Here is a 20,342-nt window from a genome sequence, read left to right on the forward strand (position 1 = left end):
AGACTGAAAGTTTCGGGTTCAATAGTAAAACGTGTCCACATTTCTGTAACGTGTAAACATTTATCCACATTATCACTGATAAACACATTCAAATGACATCTGGTGCAACAAAAATAATGTGAAACTACAGGCTCCTCCCTCTGGTTGTCTGGCTCCGCCCCTCAGACCAGGTCGGGTCACATCCTGCTTATTCAGAATAATAAATGTGAACCATTTGTGTGAAATGTTAGCCTACAAATCTAGACGCAGCAAAAATATTTGCTCCGTAGGTGGGTCTAGAAACGAGCCATAGGAACTTTTTGAGTCTCAAACACCGTTTGTGTTCACCAATCACAGCGCTCTATCTGTTTAGAGAGTCGTTGGGCGGGCTTAACGCGATGACGACATACATTTTAATTGGCTTGTCAGGCTAACGTCGTCCTGCTCTTTGCTCTGATTAATCGTAGTGCTACCCTATTGCGTGCAGAGGCAGTTTGAAAGACAGCCTTCATCCCGCCCCCTGGATTGAGCCGAGGTCTACCGGTCGTTTCCAGACTAGACATTTTAGTGATATAGCCTGGTTTGTCAGGCTAGTGAAATGTGTCATTTCTGTGTGAAGTTTTGAGTTTCAACTAAAAACTGATTTGTAAAAGATGCTGTCTTCAGGAGATTCCACTTTTCAGGCAGTGCCATTAATATGAAAAGGTTTATACTTCCTGTCCTCTAAGTGGGCGTGGCCCACTACCAACAAACAGTGGAGCACAGTTTGAGTTTGTGCCCGACTTTGCCTCTTGTTTTTATCCACTTCCTTAAATTTTCATAGACTTTCATAAAATGAATGGTTTCAGATATTCATCCCTTCAGACCTCTGTTGTCTGCAGCAGTGAAACCAAAACCAACGGAGAGAGGAGAGATGTTGTGAGATGAGCAGAGTTTGTTGACACAGAAGGAGAGAGGGACAGACGCAGGTCACAAATGAAGTTTATGAAGTAATGTGGCTCCTGAAAAATGGCTCTGATTTAACTTGTGATAATCTGTGAACAGACTTAAACCTGCTGCTGGTCTCCTAAAGGAGCGGGGAGGAGGTGAGGAGCAAACATGACCCAAACAATGGAAATAATCTGAAATGAAACTTGTTTCTCTGCTGTCAGATGGGTGACCTGAAACAACATGAAGCCTCTTCATATGTCAGTGATGTGTCTGTGTCTCACCCAGACTGATGTCGGAGGCCTTGGCCAGGGGGGTGAAGGGCTCGTAGGGGCCCAGGCTGTGCTGCTCCCTCAGCTTGTTGCCCTGCTCCAGAGACAGGATGACTGAGGTCCTGTTGTACCACTGTCCCTGGCCGTCCCGCTCCACACTGTAGAACAGCTCCTGGCCCTCCGTTTTATGGCCCCTCACAACACCTGCACACACACACACACACACACACACACACACACACACACACACACTGACACAGTGGTACAAACTGTACAGCAGCCCCACACCCCACACCCCCTGAATGTTCCTGTTGAATGTCTAAGTTCAAGTTTTAACCTTCCTCTGGCGTTCGGGTCACCAGTGACCCGTTTTCAAGTTTTAAATGCATAGAAGTACCACATAAATTTGTTTATAGAATCAAGACTTTGTCAGGAACCTCTATTTAAACAAAATAAAACTTTTTTTTTTTTTTTTCACAAAATTCTAAAATGCTCTGGTGAAAATTGTTACATTTGTGGTGTTCGGGTCGGTTATAACGATAAGAACAATAATTACAGTTAAAACTGAAATCATAAGTGCAAAACAAACCTTTTCATGGATAAGGAAGCCTAACAACATAACCAAGAGATGAGAAACAAATGGGACGATAAATAATTGTTTTTAGTGTGTTTTACAGCTGATTGAAGACTTGGGTCAAAACTGACCCGAACACAATAGATGGTAGCAGAAAGCTGACAAGAGGAAGGTTACATTGAACCCAAAAATATTAAAACCAATATTTTCATGGATAAGGAAGCCTAACAATGTAACCAAGAGAAGAAAAACTAATTTGATTAAAAAAAAAAATGTATTTAGTGTATTTTACAGCATTTTAAATACGGGTCAAAACTGTCCAGAAACACCATAGATGGCAGTAAAAAGCTAACACAAGACGAAGGTTAAACAACCTCAGTTTTTTCAAAATAAAACTGTCAGATTAAAAACATCACAGTGAAGTTATCAGTCATCAACACTCTTGAATCTGGACCCTCCGTCCCCGTCCCTCCCACTCACCTATGCTGAAGTACTCGTCCTCCAGCAGAGCGGTGACCTCCGTCTCCAGGGGGATGGGGTCACACAGCAGGATGTCCTTCCCCCCCACTTCGCACTCGTAGCCGTCGTCGAACCGCAGGCGGAACCGTCCCTCCCCGGCGTCTTTGATGATGCGGCCCGAGTAGAAGTAGCCGTTGGACGACCACTTGGCCACCACCCGCAGGCCCACGAAGCTGCTGCCGGCCAGACCGGCCTCCTCCGGGGACGACCTGAGGGAGTCCGAGTGGCTGGGCAGCTCCGCGTCCGTGGAGTGGATGGGAAGGCGAGGGGGGAGCATGCGGGTGTAGGGCTCGTCCTCAGAGGAGGACTGTAGCTGGCCGTGAGTGCCCAGTCTCTGCATGGAGCCGGCGCCGCCCCCCCTTGAAGAGAAACAGGCTCTGATCAGACACTGAGTTACACAGCGCCGTTGGTGGCAACTCGTTTTTTTCAGTGCAACTTTTTTTTGTTGGACATGTCAAAGGTGATGCAAGACGTGATTTATATCTATGTCCAACATGTGAATGGAAGGGACGCCAGAGGTATAGTAATAAAACATTCCCTAAATTGCATATTTTAATAGTCATTAAAAACCAGAATCTAAAGATGATTTTTCACTGATCACTAAATACTGACAATTTAAAGCAGAAGTAAGTGATATATTTGTGTTAATATAAGTCTTAAATAGTTATATCTTCCGACAGCAATCACTTACATAGAGTGTTTGGTCTGAAACATGGGTCTGTCAGTCACTCTGCTCTGCTCTGAGCCGAGGAGAAAACATTTATCGTATCCTACAGTTTTTATCCAATGAGGAGAGAGAACGGCATGCAGGGCTGTGTGTGCAGCCAAGGGACGCCGTGAATGTGGCGATGTAGCGACGAGGACTGTTATGGTGCGTTCAAGGAAACTCGTATTTTTCCGACCGTGAAGTCGTACCAGTTCGATCTGGTACGAGTTCACGGGTCAGAAGTTACGAGTGGCCGTTATAGTGACTTTCACAGGTAAAACAGGTCGGAAAAACACGAGTGGGTTGCCTGGAACGCTACAAAGTCGTAAGTTGTGACTTGAAGCTGTAATTTACGATTTCAAAAGCCTGCCTGGAACGCAGCATTAGCGAAAACGACCGGACCACTTACTTCTGCTTTAACATTGGATTTGCAAAAGCAGCATTAAAACATTAAAGGGACAACAAGGAGTTTGTATTTGGTTATAAAAAAGTCTCATGTTAATGGATGAATCTACGTTACCCACACTTGTTAATGGCTCCATTTCCGATAAATATATCGTTTTGTCTCTATCGTTATTTTGTTATTATTAGTGGTGGTGGAAACGCTGGGCGAGCCGACCAGCGTTTCCTTACTTTTGGTTTCCTGGACGCTGCCCGGCGGGTCATGAGAATAACGCCGCCAAATCGCCATTTATCGAAACTACGACGGTATCTGATCGTCTTCGAACCTCTGACTTTAATTCTTGATGAATGAAAACATTCTTGGCAAGACGTCCGTCTTGCGCCGGTCCAAGAATTTCACAGTGCGTGCGGAGGGAGGCTCATGGTAAATGTAGTATGAAAACACTTCGCTTTCCAAAACTCCTCGTTGTCCCTTTCATTAAACTATTTCTTTCATGAATAACTTTGGCTCTACTTTTTTTTTTTTTTTTATATTACCGTGGAACTGATTGATTGATAAACTGACTAGAAAATCATTTATCAAAACAACAGTACCAAATATTTCCTGGTTCCAGCTTCTGGAAAGTGGAAACATGCCACTCTTCTGTTTTGTTATCACTGTAAACTGAATATGTTTGGTTTTGTAAAGTTGGTAAGACAAAGTAGATGACGAGAACAAAGCACAATAAACAGAAACTATCAATCCAGATTCAATGGTCGATGGTGAAAATATTAGTTATTAGTTGCGGTGAAAAGATATAAGGTGATTAGTGAAACAAGGAAACGTGAAGTGTTACTATAGAAACTGCAGGTGGTGTTGTTTGGGGCGGTTGACTAGTTATCGTCGGGGTTTGAACCTCTGTGACGACTCACCTGGACAGGGAGGAGCGAGATGGAGGTCGGCCCCTTCTAGCCCGTCCTCGGGGACTCAGTGGGACGAAGGCCCGGGACCCCAGGGTGCCGTAGCCTCTGCCCTTTGTGATCACTGACCCTGCCCTGTGACCCCTGAGACCCCTGTGACCCCTCTGTTGATGCCCACCTCCCCTCCTGGGACTGCAGACACACAGAGGGGACGAACAGAGTCGGTCAGGTTGCACAGGCACTGATCTGGGGTCGTGAGGGGGTTTCTACCCCAGACTCGTGCCTGGGAACAACCTGCACCTGCAGCAGGCGGGGGGGTCAGTGAATCACCGAGAGATCACGTGTTAGAAAAAGTCAAAGAAGAGGAAGGAGAGGACAGAGGTCGGCATGCAGCGAGCAGAGACAGGAAAAGCAGAGGAGACCGTACGGACAGACTGAGGAGAACTCTGACGGGCGGTGCAGGGGGGGCGGAGGCGGTACCTGATGGATCGGGCGCCTCGGCTGGACGGGATGATGAAGTCGGGCCGGACGAGGCCCGCACTGCTGCTGGTTCCTCCCGAGCTGTGCTGCAGGCTGGAGGCCTTGGACGACAGAGAGCTGATGTCTGCCAGGTCGCCAGAGGTGACGGAGCTGCTGCCCATGCGGCACGGGGAGATGTCGCTGTCCACGTGGCAGTCCACCACCGGCTCGTCGCTCTCCTGCAAAACATCCACGTTAGTCACGCCATGGAGATTCAGCTCAACCTCAGTCACAGACAGAGACCAGGGGCCTCATTTAAACTGCTACTACATTTTTGCGTACGTCGAAAAGACGAAAATGGCGTACACCCAAAATATTTACACCTTTTTCAGATCTATCAAACTGTGCATACGCACAACTCTCCGCAATTTCTCTTTGATAAATCACACCGGACCCAAGAATGGTGCGCACGTGAACACACCTCTTACTCCGCCCCCGGAACGCCTAGACACAACCATATATGGTCAGCAAGTGCATATTAAGTAGCCATGTGCGCTCTGTGGAGCGGCTACAACGTGACAACAAAGACAACGGGCGGAGGGCGGGGGAAAGAAAGCAGATACATGGCATCGGGCAATAAATCAGTCAGAAAAATGATCTTGCGTTTTAATAAGCTACAATAAAAACAAAAACCTCCCAAATCTCAACGAAAGGGAGCAGAAAGAAGAATAATCTTATGTAATCTGCCCCTTTATCCCAGAATTTTTTTTCTTTTTTTTTCTTTTTACTTAGATGTTAAAACAGGATTTCCACGATAGTTACCATTACTTTCCACTACACAGTTACAGCTCTACTGGACTCGGTTTAGGTCATTTTCCATTACAGCTGAGTCCTTCACAGTTCCTCCTCAGGGCCATGTTGTCTTGCTCTTTTTTCTTTCCTCTCGTCAGCTCCAAACACACGTGCACCTCGTTAACTCAGGTGACAGAATAATAACAGTCTCAGTAGCTGCAGATCAGTGTGCGCTGCTGCCGGTGTGTTTTTCAACTTGGCGGGTTTGATCCTTGTCGGACGTCACACGAGTGTGTATAAGCAAAAAAGCAAAATCCTCAATCCGCTCTGTTTATCAATTAAAGCAGATATCAGTGGAATGTTTTTGTTAATATAAGTCCTAAATAGTCCTATTTTCCGTCAGCAATCACTTACATGAAGTATTTCAGCCTAAACACGAGTCTCTCCGTCACTCTGCTCTGCTGTAACCCGAGGAGAAAATTTTCCTTGTGGGATACAAGTGTTATCCAATGAGGGGAGAGAACGGCATGAAGGGCTGTGTGTGCAGCCAAGGGATGCGCGTGAATGTGGTGACGTAGCACGAGGACCAATTGATGCCTGACAAGGGCGGGGGCTGCTAACTCATGGTGCGTTCAAGGAAACTCGTACTTTGTGTTTTTCCTTCCTGTGAAGTCATACCAGTTCGATCTGGTACGAGTTCACGGGTCGGAAGTTACGAGTGGCCGTTATAGGGAACTTTCACAGACAACAGGACGGTAAAAACACGAGCTACGGGTTACCTGGAACGCTACCAAGTCGTAGTTGTGACTTGAAGCTGTAACTTACGGTTTCAAAAGCCTGCCTTGAACGCAGCATTAGCCGAAACGGCCGTGCCGCTGTTATCTGCTTTAACATATAGCCTAGTGTTATTATAGAGCGGGTTGGATTGCCAGCATCAACGGTCCACCACTATCACTAGCCTACTTACTTCAAAAAATCCTAGGACAAACACTGTGCTCTTCTAAATGTAATCCGCGCTCCTCTCTCCTTCTCACACTGCAGTTCTCTGACTCAGCAACGGTGTCGCCAATGTAAATCACGGTACGCCAGGGTCAAAATGGGTGTAAATGTCTGCACTTTTTCCCGTCAGGTTTTGGCTTGATAAATCCCAAATTTGGCGGAGAAACGTGCGTACGCACATAACGGTGGGGAAAAGTGTGTAAAAAAAAGGTGTATCCACAATGATAAATGAGGCCCCAGAACCATGCGGTAGTTACCTCGGTGACTTTGCGCTCCACCTCTTTGCCGTCCTCGTAATACACGTCTGTGATGATCCGTGTGACGGTGGTCCGCACCTCCTGGATGGTGCGCACGTGTCTGCAGTGGGAGGGGCCAGCGGTTCTTCTGAAGGACGGAGACTCTGGTTCCCCCTTTCAGAGAGAACAGAAGAGCGTCAGCTGGACAGACACAAGGACACAAGCTGGAACTTCTTCTGCTCGTGCTCGGCTGGATGTCAATACCCTGCCGGCTGGCATACGCAGCCCCGGGCCGTCGAAGCTGGTCTGCTGCGAGACTGAGCGCTGACGGAGCTGAGGCACACAGGACAGAGTGATCAACAGCTTTACACCTCATGTCAGCAACTGGATTAAGTCTCGTTTCTACACAACGCACGTAAAATTATGGACGAAAACCAACTCCAGTGTCCGTGGACTTTAAATAAACCACCTGAGAGAGACTCAACTCAGAAGCTGCTGTTCAACATCTGGGATGTGACATCTTCGAAATGTAGCTGAAATATTATCATGTCAAATTAACTTTCGTCTATGGCAGCTCTAAAAGCCAAGTGAAATATATTTTTAAAATGTTGCTTTACTTTCATGAACTCTGTGAAATTAAAATCAGTCATGTCACATGCAGACACCGTAAAACATTTCAAAACTCAACATCAACCAAACAGATTTCAGCCTCTTTAATACCTTAAATTTTCACAGGCGGCTGCAAAAACAAACTCCTATATGAGATGTGTTACAGCAGAGTGTAGCTTGGTTTAATTCATTTTGTACTTATTCAGAAATTTGATTGATTAGATATTAATTCAAACTTCCAAATCCAAATTCATTCAATTTTTTTTTTAATTTAATTTGTAACAGAAATATAAAGAAAACTTTCGTCAGCTGTTTTTTCTGTGTTTAAACTAAATCCTCTGAGCAGAGCAGCTGTGACTGAGTGACAGACCTTGTTGGATGGACTGGAGGTGACGGTGATGTCAGAGCTCTGCTGTGACATCACCCTCGGCCGGCTGTCGGTCCGGTTGACGGTGGGTGGCTCTATGACCACAGCCGGTCCTCTCCTCTCTTCAGGCGGCTCGGGGGGGGCGGGAGTATTTGCGGCCTGTGGCTGCGCTGCTTTTGACTTTTCCTGCTGTGAGGGCTCTGATTGGCTGCTGGGGAGGCTATTGAGTCCTTCAGATGACACCTGAGAGCTTCTCTGAGGCGAGGCAAACAGCTCCCCCCTGAAGGGACGATAACATTATACAGAGGTGATGCTATGAGACATCTGGCTGATGACAAAAACACACAGTCAATTTAGAATCTACTGTTTCTATTGTATCAGGGGAGTGAGACATGAAGCAAATGGCCACAGGTGGGGTTAGGCTTTACATGTGTTGTGACTTTTCTGGCAGCGTGTTGTTGCAACATTGCTGAAGATGTTTGCTTAAGTAGCAGAGAATGAAGCTCTCTGTAGACAGGTTTCTGTGCAACGTCATTGCAGATGTGCACGTGCAGCCAGGGGGCAGAAAGTGGGACATCTCTCATTGTTTACAAGCGGAGTCAAGCAGAAAACAAAAAGGACAAGGAGTTGTTGTGCTGTTAACTGCACAAACCGGCAAAAGGATGGATGGAAATTGTATAATAAACTGAGGGGATCTCATCCGTTTGCCAAAAAAAGAAGAAGATTATAGCTCCAGGCCATTAAAAGGACGGATTGGGGTCTTGAAGGTCCTAAAGGCGGCGAGAGTCTGTGCAGCACTGGTGTCATAAAATTAAAAATAATATAAATTAAAAAAAAATTAAAACGTTTTGCACATACAGACTTATATGCACACAAATTGTTGTTTGTGTACACACTGTGCTTCTCTATGAGATAACTGCTAATGTCGGGCCATATGACAGCTGGCCAGTTGGACATCTGAAATCCATTCGTCACTGGGAATATTTTTGGGTCTGATATATATGATGGAACTCTGACTGATGAAAGTCAGAGAAGCTCATGTCCAGCAGATGCCGATGAGCAGGGAGTCAACTCTCTCACTGAGGTAACCACATGGGCACGGCCTTCTGTCCTCTGACACCAACATCAGGCCAAAGCTCACAGTCTGTTTCTTAACTCATGAGACTTAATGAATATTTGTAACAACTACCTAAATAATAGAGGTGGGAATCACCAGAGGCCTCACGGTACGATATCACTAGCTGATATTATTGTGATTTCAAATAGTTTGTGATATCTGTTCAACTCACTTGAATAATATTCATTGTTGTATAATGTGATTGTAAAGTAGACAGACTGACCAACACAGTCAGAGAACCTACTTTTGTATTGTAGTACTAGACACTTCAATTTATATCTGCATATATACAATAAAAGATCAATACTGATACAATGCCGAGTGCTGAGCAAAATATCATAATACTATGCTGCATCAGTTTTCCCCCAGCCCTGCTATATAACCTATATGTGGTATCAGCATCAGTCTCCTATTTAGACTGACAGGAACAAAGAACAGTTCTCTTGTTTAACCAAGAAACGAGTGGATAGAGAGGTGAACTGGATGCTGAAGACTTTTGAGAGACAACTTCACTTTGCCAAAGCGTGAGGACAAAACGACACCTTCCTGCTCCACACGTCTCAGGAGAATACGCACATGGTGCAAAAAATAACAGTCCCACCTCCACAATCCAAAAGTAGGTCTCACACACAGCACAAGTAGACCTATTTCTGTCTACTAAAATACATTACAACAGGGGAAATCTATTCATATACCACCCCCCAGGTCAAATGGACAAGTGAGGCTGCAGGATGAATCTTTACAAACTACATGCATGAAACAAATCACACAGATAAATTGTACCCTGGTGATTCATTTCACATTTTAAATTGGTGAATGTGAGATCACAGTTTTTTAAATGCTGCACACGGGGGTTTAAAAGGCAACTAAAGTGGGGCAGCACTGCTGAGAGCTCTGTGTCCATCACACATCACACACTGTGTTGTGGGGTCAGATATCGTTTGGATAGAAAGTGGGTTTCTGCCCCAGTCTGAGACTTTGTCAAAATGCTGCTTGGAAACAGGGACAGGAAGTGACACAACCACATCACATCTCATATGACACTGTGTAAGTAGCAGCGTAACAGAAGTGAAATGTGCTCACCTGACAGGTGTGGAGTTTCCCGCCGGCTGGCCGTCCTCCTCTGCCTCCTGCTGCCTGTGCACCTGTCTGACTCGACTGAACACCGACGGGCTGCTGAGACATCAAACATGAGCGCTGTTAGACTTCACTCCTGTACCAGGGCTCTGACAGCCGACCAGAGTCTGAAGAGAAATTAACCTGCAGCTAATGTGGTCCAAAACGTTTAGCAACATAATGAGCTAAGGGTCTAAGGGCAGAGGATGTTGTTATGATGCTATGTGAAGCCCTTTGAGACAAACTGTTTGTAAAAACGGGCTATACAAATAAAATTGCCTTGCCTAGTTGTGCCTACTTTAACAAGACCAGGAAACAAAGTACATGTCTTCACTACCTAAGTTCAAGCCTGATTTGATAACAGTGACATCATCTGATAAAATCACATATTACAAAGCCAGACTGTGCTGTGACTTGAGCTGCTTTCACTTAGAACATGATCAGTCAGAGAGAAAGTTAGGACAGACAGACTGTCTCTCCTAATCTCTCACAGAGTACATCCTTTATTTTTTGACAATAGTTTAGTCTTCATTTCTTCTTCAGTGTGATATGGAGAGTTTGATAGTGACCAACCACTTCCCTCTCTCCCCTGCTCTCTGTGTCTTATGTTTAGCTCTTCCTCTAGTAATAATGGCACATGGAATTAAAGTAGTTTGTTTCCAGTAATGGAGGCTCAGTGTATCAAAAGTGCTCTTCCTCTTTCCTGCATTTCACATGACTGCAAGGGACATTTGAGATCACAGCGCTGTCCAGCCAAAAATGGGAGGACAAAACAAATTGAGAGAAAATGACACACAGAAATAAAGCCTGACTGATTGGGGATGAAGTGCAGCACAGTCTTGTGCTGTGTGCGTTAGCCTAACCTGGAGTGGCTCTATTCCAGCCACATGATTGGTTCAGCTTGGCGCAGCTCTAATTATCATTGGCTGTTTGTTTTGTTTTGGTTTGTTTTTTTCGAAGAGGACAGCACAGGGAAAAAAAACAAAATAACTTGTGTTGGTTAGAGAGTTTAAACGTGGGTTTCAGTACATTTTCAGTTAATTGCCCATCCCTACCATAGACATGCAATCTGACATGAAACCACAAATAACCATCTCATCTCCTGAGCCACAGACACATCAGCTGGACCTCATTTTTCCTGGTTGTGAGCGCTGCTGAGCGAGGCTGTGGGCTGGTCAGAGACCTTTTATAACAACCATCAGCATGAGGCGCGTTGGAGGCTGAAGAACTGAGCTGCACAACGACCTTCAGCTGCTGTTCTTTCTCCAGCGACTCAAAGGAGAAGAAGCAACTCGAACTGCGAAGGAGTTCAGTTAATAGAGTGAGAGAGTGGAAAGTTACCTGGTTACAGCCTTAGAAACTGCGGTAACCTTGACGACAGATCCATCCTCCTCTGGCAGCGTTGGCTCTGGTGGAAAGAAATGTATTACTTAGAGGGGTGACAAGAGCATACGGCATCTCCATGGCTACCGTTGCATCAGTACGCACTCTAGGTTGGACACAAAGGCCCTCATTTATCAAACTTGCGCAGGATCTGGTGTAGATTCTGGTGTAAATATCAGTGTACGCCAAGTGTCACGTGTGATTTACTAAAAGTGTGTACGCTGCTGATTTCGGCGTAGAACCGGCATGGTGGTGATTAGGGCTGCAACAACGAATCGATAAAATCGATAAAAATCGATTATTAAATTCGTTGGCAACGAATTTGATTATCGATTCGTTGGGTAGCGATTAACTTGGCCCAGAGCCAGGGAAAAAAGGAAATATTTCTTATCTTTACCCGTGTCCAAAACAGTCAGCAGCAGCAGCAGTCATCCAGCTCCAATAATCCACTAATATTATTTCCGTTTACATCGCGTTCCTGGCGGCCAGCCTGTTTCATTCATTTGCATCATGTAAAAAAAAAGACGTGTTTTTAGCGGCGGCAACAGCCGTGTTTCTGATCAACCTGACCTGTGTTGTCCGGTTCCACCGCGTTGTTTACTCCTGGTCCAACGTTACTCCCACACGGACACAGTCCGCGCGGCTCGGACGCGGTGTGTCACGGACATGGTCGCGGACTGTCTGGACCGGTGGTCTGGACTCGGTACCAGCAGCAGAGAGGCTTCACGGTCTCTTCTGTCAGCCTCTCCTGTCAGGAGCTGAAGCTAAAGCTAAAGCTAAAGCTAACGTTAGCTAAAACTTTTTTCTTTTTTTCCACACAATGCAAATGAATGAAGCAGCTGGCCGCGAGGAACGCGATGCAAACGGGAATAATATGGATTATAAAACTGTTGGAGTTTGATGACTGCTGCTGCTGACTGGTTTGGACACCTGGAGTAAAGGTAAGAAATATTCCTTAGAGGTTTGATCAGCTGTTCCTCTGCTCAGAGCTCGGTGTGTGGAGGAGTCAGATTAGAGATTTGATGATCATTTACCCGTTTTATTTTATGGTGATGGGCGCTTACAGTTAATACCGATGTTTACATCAGATCGCTGCTGTGTGTGTGTGTGTGTGTGTGTGTGTGTGTGTGTGTGTGTGTGTGTGTGTGTGTGTGTGTGTGTGTGTGTGTGTGTGTGTGTGTGTGTGTGTGTGTGTGTGTAACGGTGTGTGACCGGAGGGTCCAGCCTGTCCCCCCGCGGTGACTGGTGTTTATCACGGTGTGATTACGTGGGCCGGTCGGGGAAACGGGCTGTGAGCCAAACTGGAAACTGTCGGAGTAACGTCAGGTTGTTGTCGGTTGATCCGGTGAATTATGAACTTTCAGGGTTGATCAGAATTTTCCTCTGGATGTAAACATGCTGCAGACTTCCACTTGTAAGCAAATCAGGCAGTGCCCTAATGAATTTTGACTATTATTATTTTTTAATGTATTATATTAGTTTAACAGCTCTGGGCCGTTCAACTAACTTAAAAAAAAACTTATTTGTGCAATTTTTTTGCACTAATATTGTCCATTTGGAATAACATTCTGTTTTTGAATAAAGTTAGGGAGAAAGAAATAAATGATATAGCCTACCAGTGACATGCTGGATCAAACTGAGAAACAACTCCTCCTCTCGTTCTTCTCTTCCGTACAATGTAAATCAAATTTGTGCCTTTTTTTTATCCGATTAATCGATTAATCGAAGAAATAATCGACAGATTAATCGATTATCAAAATAATCGTTAGTTGCAGCCCTAGTGGTGATAAATCCGGCGGCTGAAAACGAGCGTAATTTAAATGTCACGCCCCGATATATTCCTGCTTTAGAGTCGTCGCCCTGCCCCTTTTACGACATGGAGACACGGAAGACGGCCAATAAGACGGACTTTACTGGCATTACCACGTTGAACAGGGAGAGGGCGGCAACATTAAATATCTGGACATTGATAGATTGATAGTTTTTGTGATTGATAAGCGTCATCCCGGTGGATGGAGGCTGCAGATGCACATGTCACCGACCACATCAGGAAACCCAGCGATCTCATGAAATGCTCCTGCAGTTTACTAAACACAAGTGATTGAGGAGAAATCATATGGTCATATTACTGCTGCGAACGCAACTTTATGACCATCAACACCGATGATATGGTTCGGCTGATGGAGGGATGTGAAACACCGGCCTGATCTCCCGCTGACAGGTCCCGGTGACGGGGGGGGGACACTCCGCCGCGGAGATCAGCTGCACCTAGACAGGTAGCGGAGCCCCCCCCCCCCCCCCCCCAACCAGGGCTCCGGTGTCCGGCAGAGAGAGAGACTGAGGAGCCGTCCGGTCATGCTCTGGTGCAGGAGATGTTGGAAGTTTGTGTGTGTGATCTAACAATAACAGGTCTGTCTGTCATTGACTGTTTCTGTTTACACAGTTGATTAACGAGCATCTGTCACATCGTGGTTTTTAATTCATCTCAGTTGCTCAAAATAAAAGTCGAGTTAAATTTTCAAGACAGACTTGGTGGTATTGTTTCTTTTTTTTGGCTACTTTTTATCTTTTTATCAATATAAACAATAACAACATGTGGTCCACATCGCTGCGTTATTAGTTATTATTGGTTTAATAATCATTCTGACACAGCAACACTCGTTCCTGCATGTTCTACGCTGGTTCCAAATGTGCGTACACCTGGTCAGAGCTGGCGTGAGATTTGTGCGTACCGTACGCTCACGCTCAGATTGATAAATGCCGATCCTTGCGGTGAATTTGGTGTACACCCATTTTTTGGGTGTACGCAAGTTTGATAAATGAGGGCCAGTGTTCTTACTCTGAAGGCTGAAGCGCTCCGAGTTGCCCTCTTCCACAGGCGTCACCAGCTTCATCCTCAAACTCAGCTTCCCATCCTCCTTCTCTGTCGTGTCCTCTCCGCTCTCTCCGGACGCAATGTCACTGGCCATAGCCATCGCCGCGTCGGCAGAGACATCGCCCGCCATGTCCGACTTCTCAGAAAAGGAAGTGATCTCTGGGGGAAAAGAAAAATTTTAACAAGTCACGTTAACGCTGCTTGGCATCAGGTAGAGAAATTTCAACTCACCGATGGGAGTGCTGTGTCTCAGCGTCTGCTTCAGCTGGCTGATCAGAGGGGGCGTGGCACCAACAGCGGGACCAATCAGCTCCCCTTCTTTTGGAAGCGTGAAGTGGAAGGAAATTTCTGTGGTAGAAAAACCCCATTGTTCAATCAGTTTCTGTGTATTGTTTCCATTAAGGCTGATAATTAAAAGTGAAAATGTTTTTCCAGCTCCTGATGTAACGAGTCCTTTGATTTGCTCACAGAGCACCGACTGTTTTACAACCAAGTGCAGAAAAGAAATCCTGCTGTTTAATTCCTAATGTGTGAGAAAACAGCAACATGTAGAGGAGATAATCGATTCTTTGTCATGAATAGAGAGAGACTGTGTCATTCAAGCTGCAGTTACACTTTCCACCACAATGTGGGTTTCAACAGCAGAGTGGTGCTGTGTGTGTTTGTACTGGTCGACTCCGCAGGCAGACAAAGAAGCAATAATGGAGAAATCGATCAGTACCCTACTAATAATTAAACAAATGCAGACTGGATATGAGAAACACAGCAGCAGCACTAAGAAGACGACGAGAGACAGGAGCATGAGGAGATCCGTCCATTTTCAGTGAATAACTAATAATTAGTTAATTATTTAGACCAGTGATTCTCAAACTGTGGTACGCGGGCTCCCTCTAGGTGGTACGCAAAAGACTCACTGAATTAAACATAAATAAAATAAATTTCAGATGCACCAAAAATTGGGCAACCACATATTTTTGGCCGAAAATGCATTTGCAGGATGTTGTGATGATAGCATAGAATAGGGACTGTATAAATCCAAGCAAAAACCTGCAGAAAATGCCGACATCATTATCAGCAAGGGAGTCCAGGCACCACTCCGACCACACGTGCATCTGTTTACCTGTTAGCTCCGTTAGCTCCATTAGCTCCGTAGCTCGGCTACAGTCCAACTGGAGCGGCCCGTTTATAAAATGAAATGAGCAGCGCTTTAAATAACTTGCGTACGTGTGTCTCTGATGTTAAAGTTTAGTGTTACTTCTCAGAGTTTTATTTTTACGATCGAGGGTCATATAAACATGACGTACTGCTAATCTTTTCCAGTCAGTTGTCATGGAAACATGATGCTCTGGTGTGGCTTTTGGACCCGGGTGAAAACAAACGTGTGTGTGAGCTGAAAATGAAACAACGTATCATTGTATACCGCCATTATAATGATTAATAATTAATTATTATTATTAGGGAAGACTGGGATGGTTGTAACAGCATCACTTTCACCAAGAAGGGATAACATTAGAGTTATGTGCTCAATATCACCCACTCCCTCCCTGACATTGCATGTGAATTTACATGGCTGTGTCAGTAAGCCTATGGTAGGAGCCCAAAAACATTTTTTTGGTCAGAAACTAATATTTTGGACCAAACCTAAATTTTGACTAGTAGCCTACCGTTTAAGTTTAAATTAGGCGTGGTGGTACCGGGTGGTACTTGGAGAGGCAAGTATTTTCTGGGATGGTACTTGGTGTAAAAAGTTTGAGAACCACTGATTTAGACAAGAAAGTAAAGGTGAAAATAAACATTATGTCCTTATGAACTTTGACCTGTTGTGTTTGACAGACACCATCTCTTGACCCCTGATTTGGGAACCATTACTTTTACCCGAGTAACTGCCAGTCATCTTACCCCCAGAGCTGTCACTGAGGCTCTTGTCTTTGATCCCGTCAGGCTCAGGCCCCGCCCTCTCGGTCTGGGAGAACCTATCAGGAGCCACGTTCGCCTCCTTCGCCTTCGCCTGAGACTCGTGGCCATTAGTGGAGGCGGCGACGTTGTCTCTGATTGGCTGGGAGCTGTTTGTCTTGGGCTGTGGCGTCCCGTCTTTCTTCAGAACCTGGGAGTCTCTCTCACTGTCCGTCACCACGACAACGCTGTCTCCATCCGCTCCCCCGTCTTCGTCGTCCTCCTCCATCGGCTCGGGAGTCAACAGCTGGCTCTGGGAGAGTGCCAGAGCCATTCCTGAAGCCCCGCCTCCCCCTGCACTCTCCTCCTCCATCACCACCTCCTCCTCCTCCTCCTCCTCTTCTGCGTCGCCCTGCTCACACTCGTCCATCACGTCTCTGTCCGTCTGGCTGTTACCGACCGTCCCGCACTGCTGTGAATCCACAGACTGGCTCTTTCCTCCACTTACTTCCACAGAGGCTTTGACCACATCTACAGCTGGTGTCTGGGAGATGATGGACTGTGAGGGCAGGGTGCAGGGCGTGGTGTCCGAGGGCGTCTCCTGCACACAGCTGTTCACAGTCGGATCAGAGGAGTCGAGCTTCGGCTGAGAGCAGGACACGGCGTCAGCAGAGCTCACCACTCTGTCCTTTACATTCACATTTTGTACATTCAGAGAAGCTGCCGTCTGTTTGTGCACGTCGGACCTCTGCGACAGATTGGCCTGTTCTGTCCTGGCACATTCGCTGCGTTGCTTGAGTGACTCAGCAGAGGTGGAAGCTTTCAAACTGTTGTTGGTTTGTGATTCTGAGGAGGCGCCGCCGTTGCTCTGGCTACTCTGATCGCAGCGGGAAACCACAGAGTCACTGGTGTCGACGCCGGGAGGCTCTTCCAACTCTTCTATCTGCGTAGCCTGGCTGTCCTCTTCGATCTGCTCGGAAGCCTGCTTGGCTGGACAGCTGCTCTCTGTGTTCACAGAGAGCTGCAAAGGCAAACTGAAAGAAGCCGACTCCACATGTTGAGACTCTGTCGCACAAGGCGACTTCTTGTCCGACTGCTGTGGAGCCTCCAGGCTCTGCGTTGGGACAAACACGTCCTGAGAAACAGAAAATAACAACATCAGGACTATTATAGACTAGAGCTGCAACCATGTAGCCAAAAGATCATCACAACGTTTTTTTTTTAAGCAGAATCACAATCCTCACAGATTTAGATTAACTTGTGATCACATTATTAATAGTGCATATGGTTGCCTGGAAACAAAGCATCTCATCAAACTAAAGCCCAAATCAGAAATATCCACATCCTGTCTCTGCTCTGATTTTATTCTGAAAGTCCAGACAGGAAGCTGATCCACATGTCGCGTTCCACCACGTTGATGCTTCCTTCAAATGTTTGTCCGCTCACAGCTGCTCTGCTGTGTGCACTTAACGTGTCATAACAATCTCACTTTCTACTTAGTTCACATGGAGAATTCATTTGGACAGAGCTGGTATATTTTATTAAGTATTATATACAAGGGCTTCGATTTAAAAGTTGAGTGGCCCTCGCTGAGATGGACTGTGACTCCAGCTGGTGATGGTGGTTCTTCTTCTTATTCTGCTCAGGTGGAGAACCGGCTCATGCAGAACAAGGACTACAGTCTCAGCTACAGTCAGCAGGCTAGCCGTTTGCATTAGTTAAATATGGACTAAATGTAGCAGCCTTTTTATTCTGGCCCAAGTGTATTGTGTATTTTATGCTGTTGTAAAAGCACTTTGTAACCTGAGTTTTATCATTATTTGTTACTATTATGCAGATCTGAATGCAACTACCGTAAATATTAATTTTTAGAACTGGTTAGATCTTGTGCCAATTCTCATACTTTGAGAAGCTGTATCCAGTGAGCACTTTTCTTTTATAAATGACTCTAAATATTTCTAAATTATCAAAACTGATGGGGCGTCGCGTGGCGTAGTGGTTAGAGCGGGCGCCCCATGTATAGAGGCACAGTCCTCGCTGTAGTCGGCCCTGGTTCGAGTCCCGCGTCGGGCGCCATTTATTGCATGTCATTCCCCCTCTCTCTGCCTCCCCGTTTCCTGTCTGTCTCAACTGTGCTATCCATAAAGGCATAAATGCCCAAAAAATATACTTAAAAATAAAAATAAAAAAAAAAATCAAAACTGATGACAATATCCAATCGATCAAAAAGTTGTTTATAAAGTAAATGCCAAAATGGAGATGCTAAGTGAAGTAAAGAAAAGGAAGCACTCACATGAGAGAAATCTGGCTGGGAGGGTACAGAGAGATTACGCTCCAACATAAAACCAGGGGAATTCTGGGATACAGGCGTAGAGGCAGATGGGTGTGGCTTGGAGGCAACCTCCGTTTCCATTGGCTGTTCCTCCTTCTCTCCTGCTCGATCTTCTGGGGGCAATGAAGTGTCCATCGGTTCATCAGCACCTGACAGAAAAAAACAGCGTTTAGCTCAACTCTCCAGCAGACTCGCTCTCCAACTGAATCTCAGTCGTTCGTGTGTGTTTAGTTGTTTACCGTGTTCATTCTCTGCTGCGGTCGGCGAGCTCGGGACGATTAGAGGAGTGTGGGTGAAGTTGTCCGGGGTGGGGGCAACATAATCCACGGAGCTCCTGGGTTAAAATAGAAAAGGAAAAGGAAGTGAGTGGAAATCGTGTTTCTGACTTGGCTACATATTGAATGGGCAGATGTGTGGACCAAACATACAGTCTGAGCGTTTATGTGACTTACTGGGACAGACTCTCCTGCACCAGTGTTCCCTGTCCAGAGAGATGCAGCAGCCGCAGGGTGTGGGCCGGGGTCGATGTGGGCGGACCCTGCTGCTCCGGCTCAGACACTGTGCTGTCTACTGCAGCAGCTGAGAGCAACACAGAGGAGACACATGACTTAAAGGGATAGTTCACCCAAAATTCAAATTTCACTCATTATCTACTCACCCTCATGTCGACTAAGGGCCAAAAAGACACACCAAAAAACATCCAAATACCTCCACACAGCTCGTCTGTAATGTCCCTCTTGTATTGAAGCCCCGACATGAGAAATTGTTCCGCCGGAAGAGCAGTGAACCGAGACACTGGGAGCTTCAGCTACAAACAAGCTTGAAATATAGACTTATTTAATTTTTTTCAGAACAATTTCTCATGTCGGGGCTTCAATATAAGAGGGACATTACACACAAGCAGTATGGAGGTATTTGGATGTTTTTTGGTGTGTCTTTTTGGACGAAGAAAGTTGGTATCCATTGACAACCATTATATGGACAAATACTGCTGCACGGCCCCCCCCGTAACTCAGAGAAGGCACGGAGGACTCTGAAACTTCTCACAGCTCTTAGTTGACATGAGGGTGAGTAGATAATGAGTTTTGGGTGAACTATCCCTTTAAGTTTCAACTGGTGCAATAAACCACTGGACTGACAACACTTGATGTTCAACTTTTTCTTATTTATTTGAAGTGGTGATCCATAAGAAGTTAAAACCATCTCTCACATAGTTTCGTGTCTCCTCTCTTAGGAGCTCTAGTAACAACAGGTCAGTGAGCGTTTCAAATAAAATTATTCACACAATAAAAGCACATGAGGAGAATTGTTCATCTTGAGTGAGCTGATTTTTACAGAACAATGAAATAACCTTACATTCAGTAGAGGGTAGATGAACACCTCTGTGATCCATGCGTGTTAACGTACCTGTTTTGTCAGCATCAAACAGGTCCTCCTGTGAGGACAGGATCTCACAGTCCTGCTGGTCCTGCTTCCCAGCAGCCTGGAAGCCCTGTGAGTGCAGCAAGGCCTGGACACTCAGCTGCCGGCCCGACTGAGCCGGCGAGTCTGAGGAGCTGCTGGAGCTGACCTCAGATCTGCAGAAGGGGGGAAAGAAGTGACTTCAGACCAGATGTGCTTGTGCCTTTTCAATAAATGTAGAATTAAATGAAGCACACTGAGTAGTACCTCACAGGCTTGTTGTCCTGACTCGCTGAAGACCTGGAGCTGATGTTCTGCTCTGCTGCTGCTGAAAAGCAGTTAGAGATTAGACTCTGAGGAAGGAGTCGGTATGAACACCCTGATCAGATACCGGATAATCATCAGTGACACCCTGTCGCGCTGCATCTTTTGGGATTTACACCCCCCACACCACACACTGTTATGTTTTCATTTTACTAGCAGC

The 20,342-nt window shown here is 45.8% G+C and overlaps 1 protein-coding gene across 11 annotated transcripts in view; it reads right to left on the reverse strand.

The window, feature by feature from the left end:
• The window catches only part of tp53bp1 (tumor protein p53 binding protein, 1), a 33,235-nt gene that overhangs the window by 5,247 nt on the left and 7,646 nt on the right, over positions 1–20,342 (reverse strand). For 2 of the 11 annotated variants that reach the window (XM_085770312.1, XM_085770303.1), the window contains 15 exons: positions 20,126–20,186; positions 19,865–20,034; positions 18,910–19,036; positions 18,697–18,791; positions 18,419–18,606; positions 16,132–17,260; positions 14,464–14,580; positions 14,197–14,391; positions 11,316–11,382; positions 9,942–10,031; positions 7,745–8,021; positions 6,787–6,939; positions 4,760–4,977; positions 2,233–2,630; positions 1,191–1,382 (listed from right to left, as the gene is read on the reverse strand). In XM_085770312.1, coding sequence (XP_085626438.1) covers positions 1,191–1,382; positions 2,233–2,630; positions 4,760–4,977; positions 6,787–6,939; positions 7,745–8,021; positions 9,942–10,031; positions 11,316–11,382; positions 14,197–14,391; positions 14,464–14,580; positions 16,132–17,260; positions 18,419–18,606; positions 18,697–18,791; positions 18,910–19,036; positions 19,865–20,034; positions 20,126–20,186 — 3,477 coding nt within the window. Of the gene's footprint in view, positions 1–1,190; positions 1,383–2,232; positions 2,631–4,291; positions 4,472–4,759; positions 4,978–6,786; positions 6,940–7,029; positions 7,099–7,744; positions 8,022–9,941; positions 10,035–11,315; positions 11,383–14,196; positions 14,392–14,463; positions 14,581–16,131; positions 17,261–18,418; positions 18,607–18,696; positions 18,792–18,909; positions 19,037–19,864; positions 20,035–20,125; positions 20,187–20,342 lie in introns of all 11 variants that reach the window. The other 9 variants (XM_085770241.1, XM_085770226.1, XM_085770234.1 and 6 more) reach the window with 9 other exon arrangements.

This window comes from Trachurus japonicus, chromosome 3 (assembly GCF_045865225.1).
Source record: "Trachurus japonicus isolate A0001 chromosome 3, Traja_1.0".
Classification (NCBI taxonomy): Eukaryota; Metazoa; Chordata; class Actinopteri; order Carangiformes; family Carangidae; genus Trachurus; species Trachurus japonicus.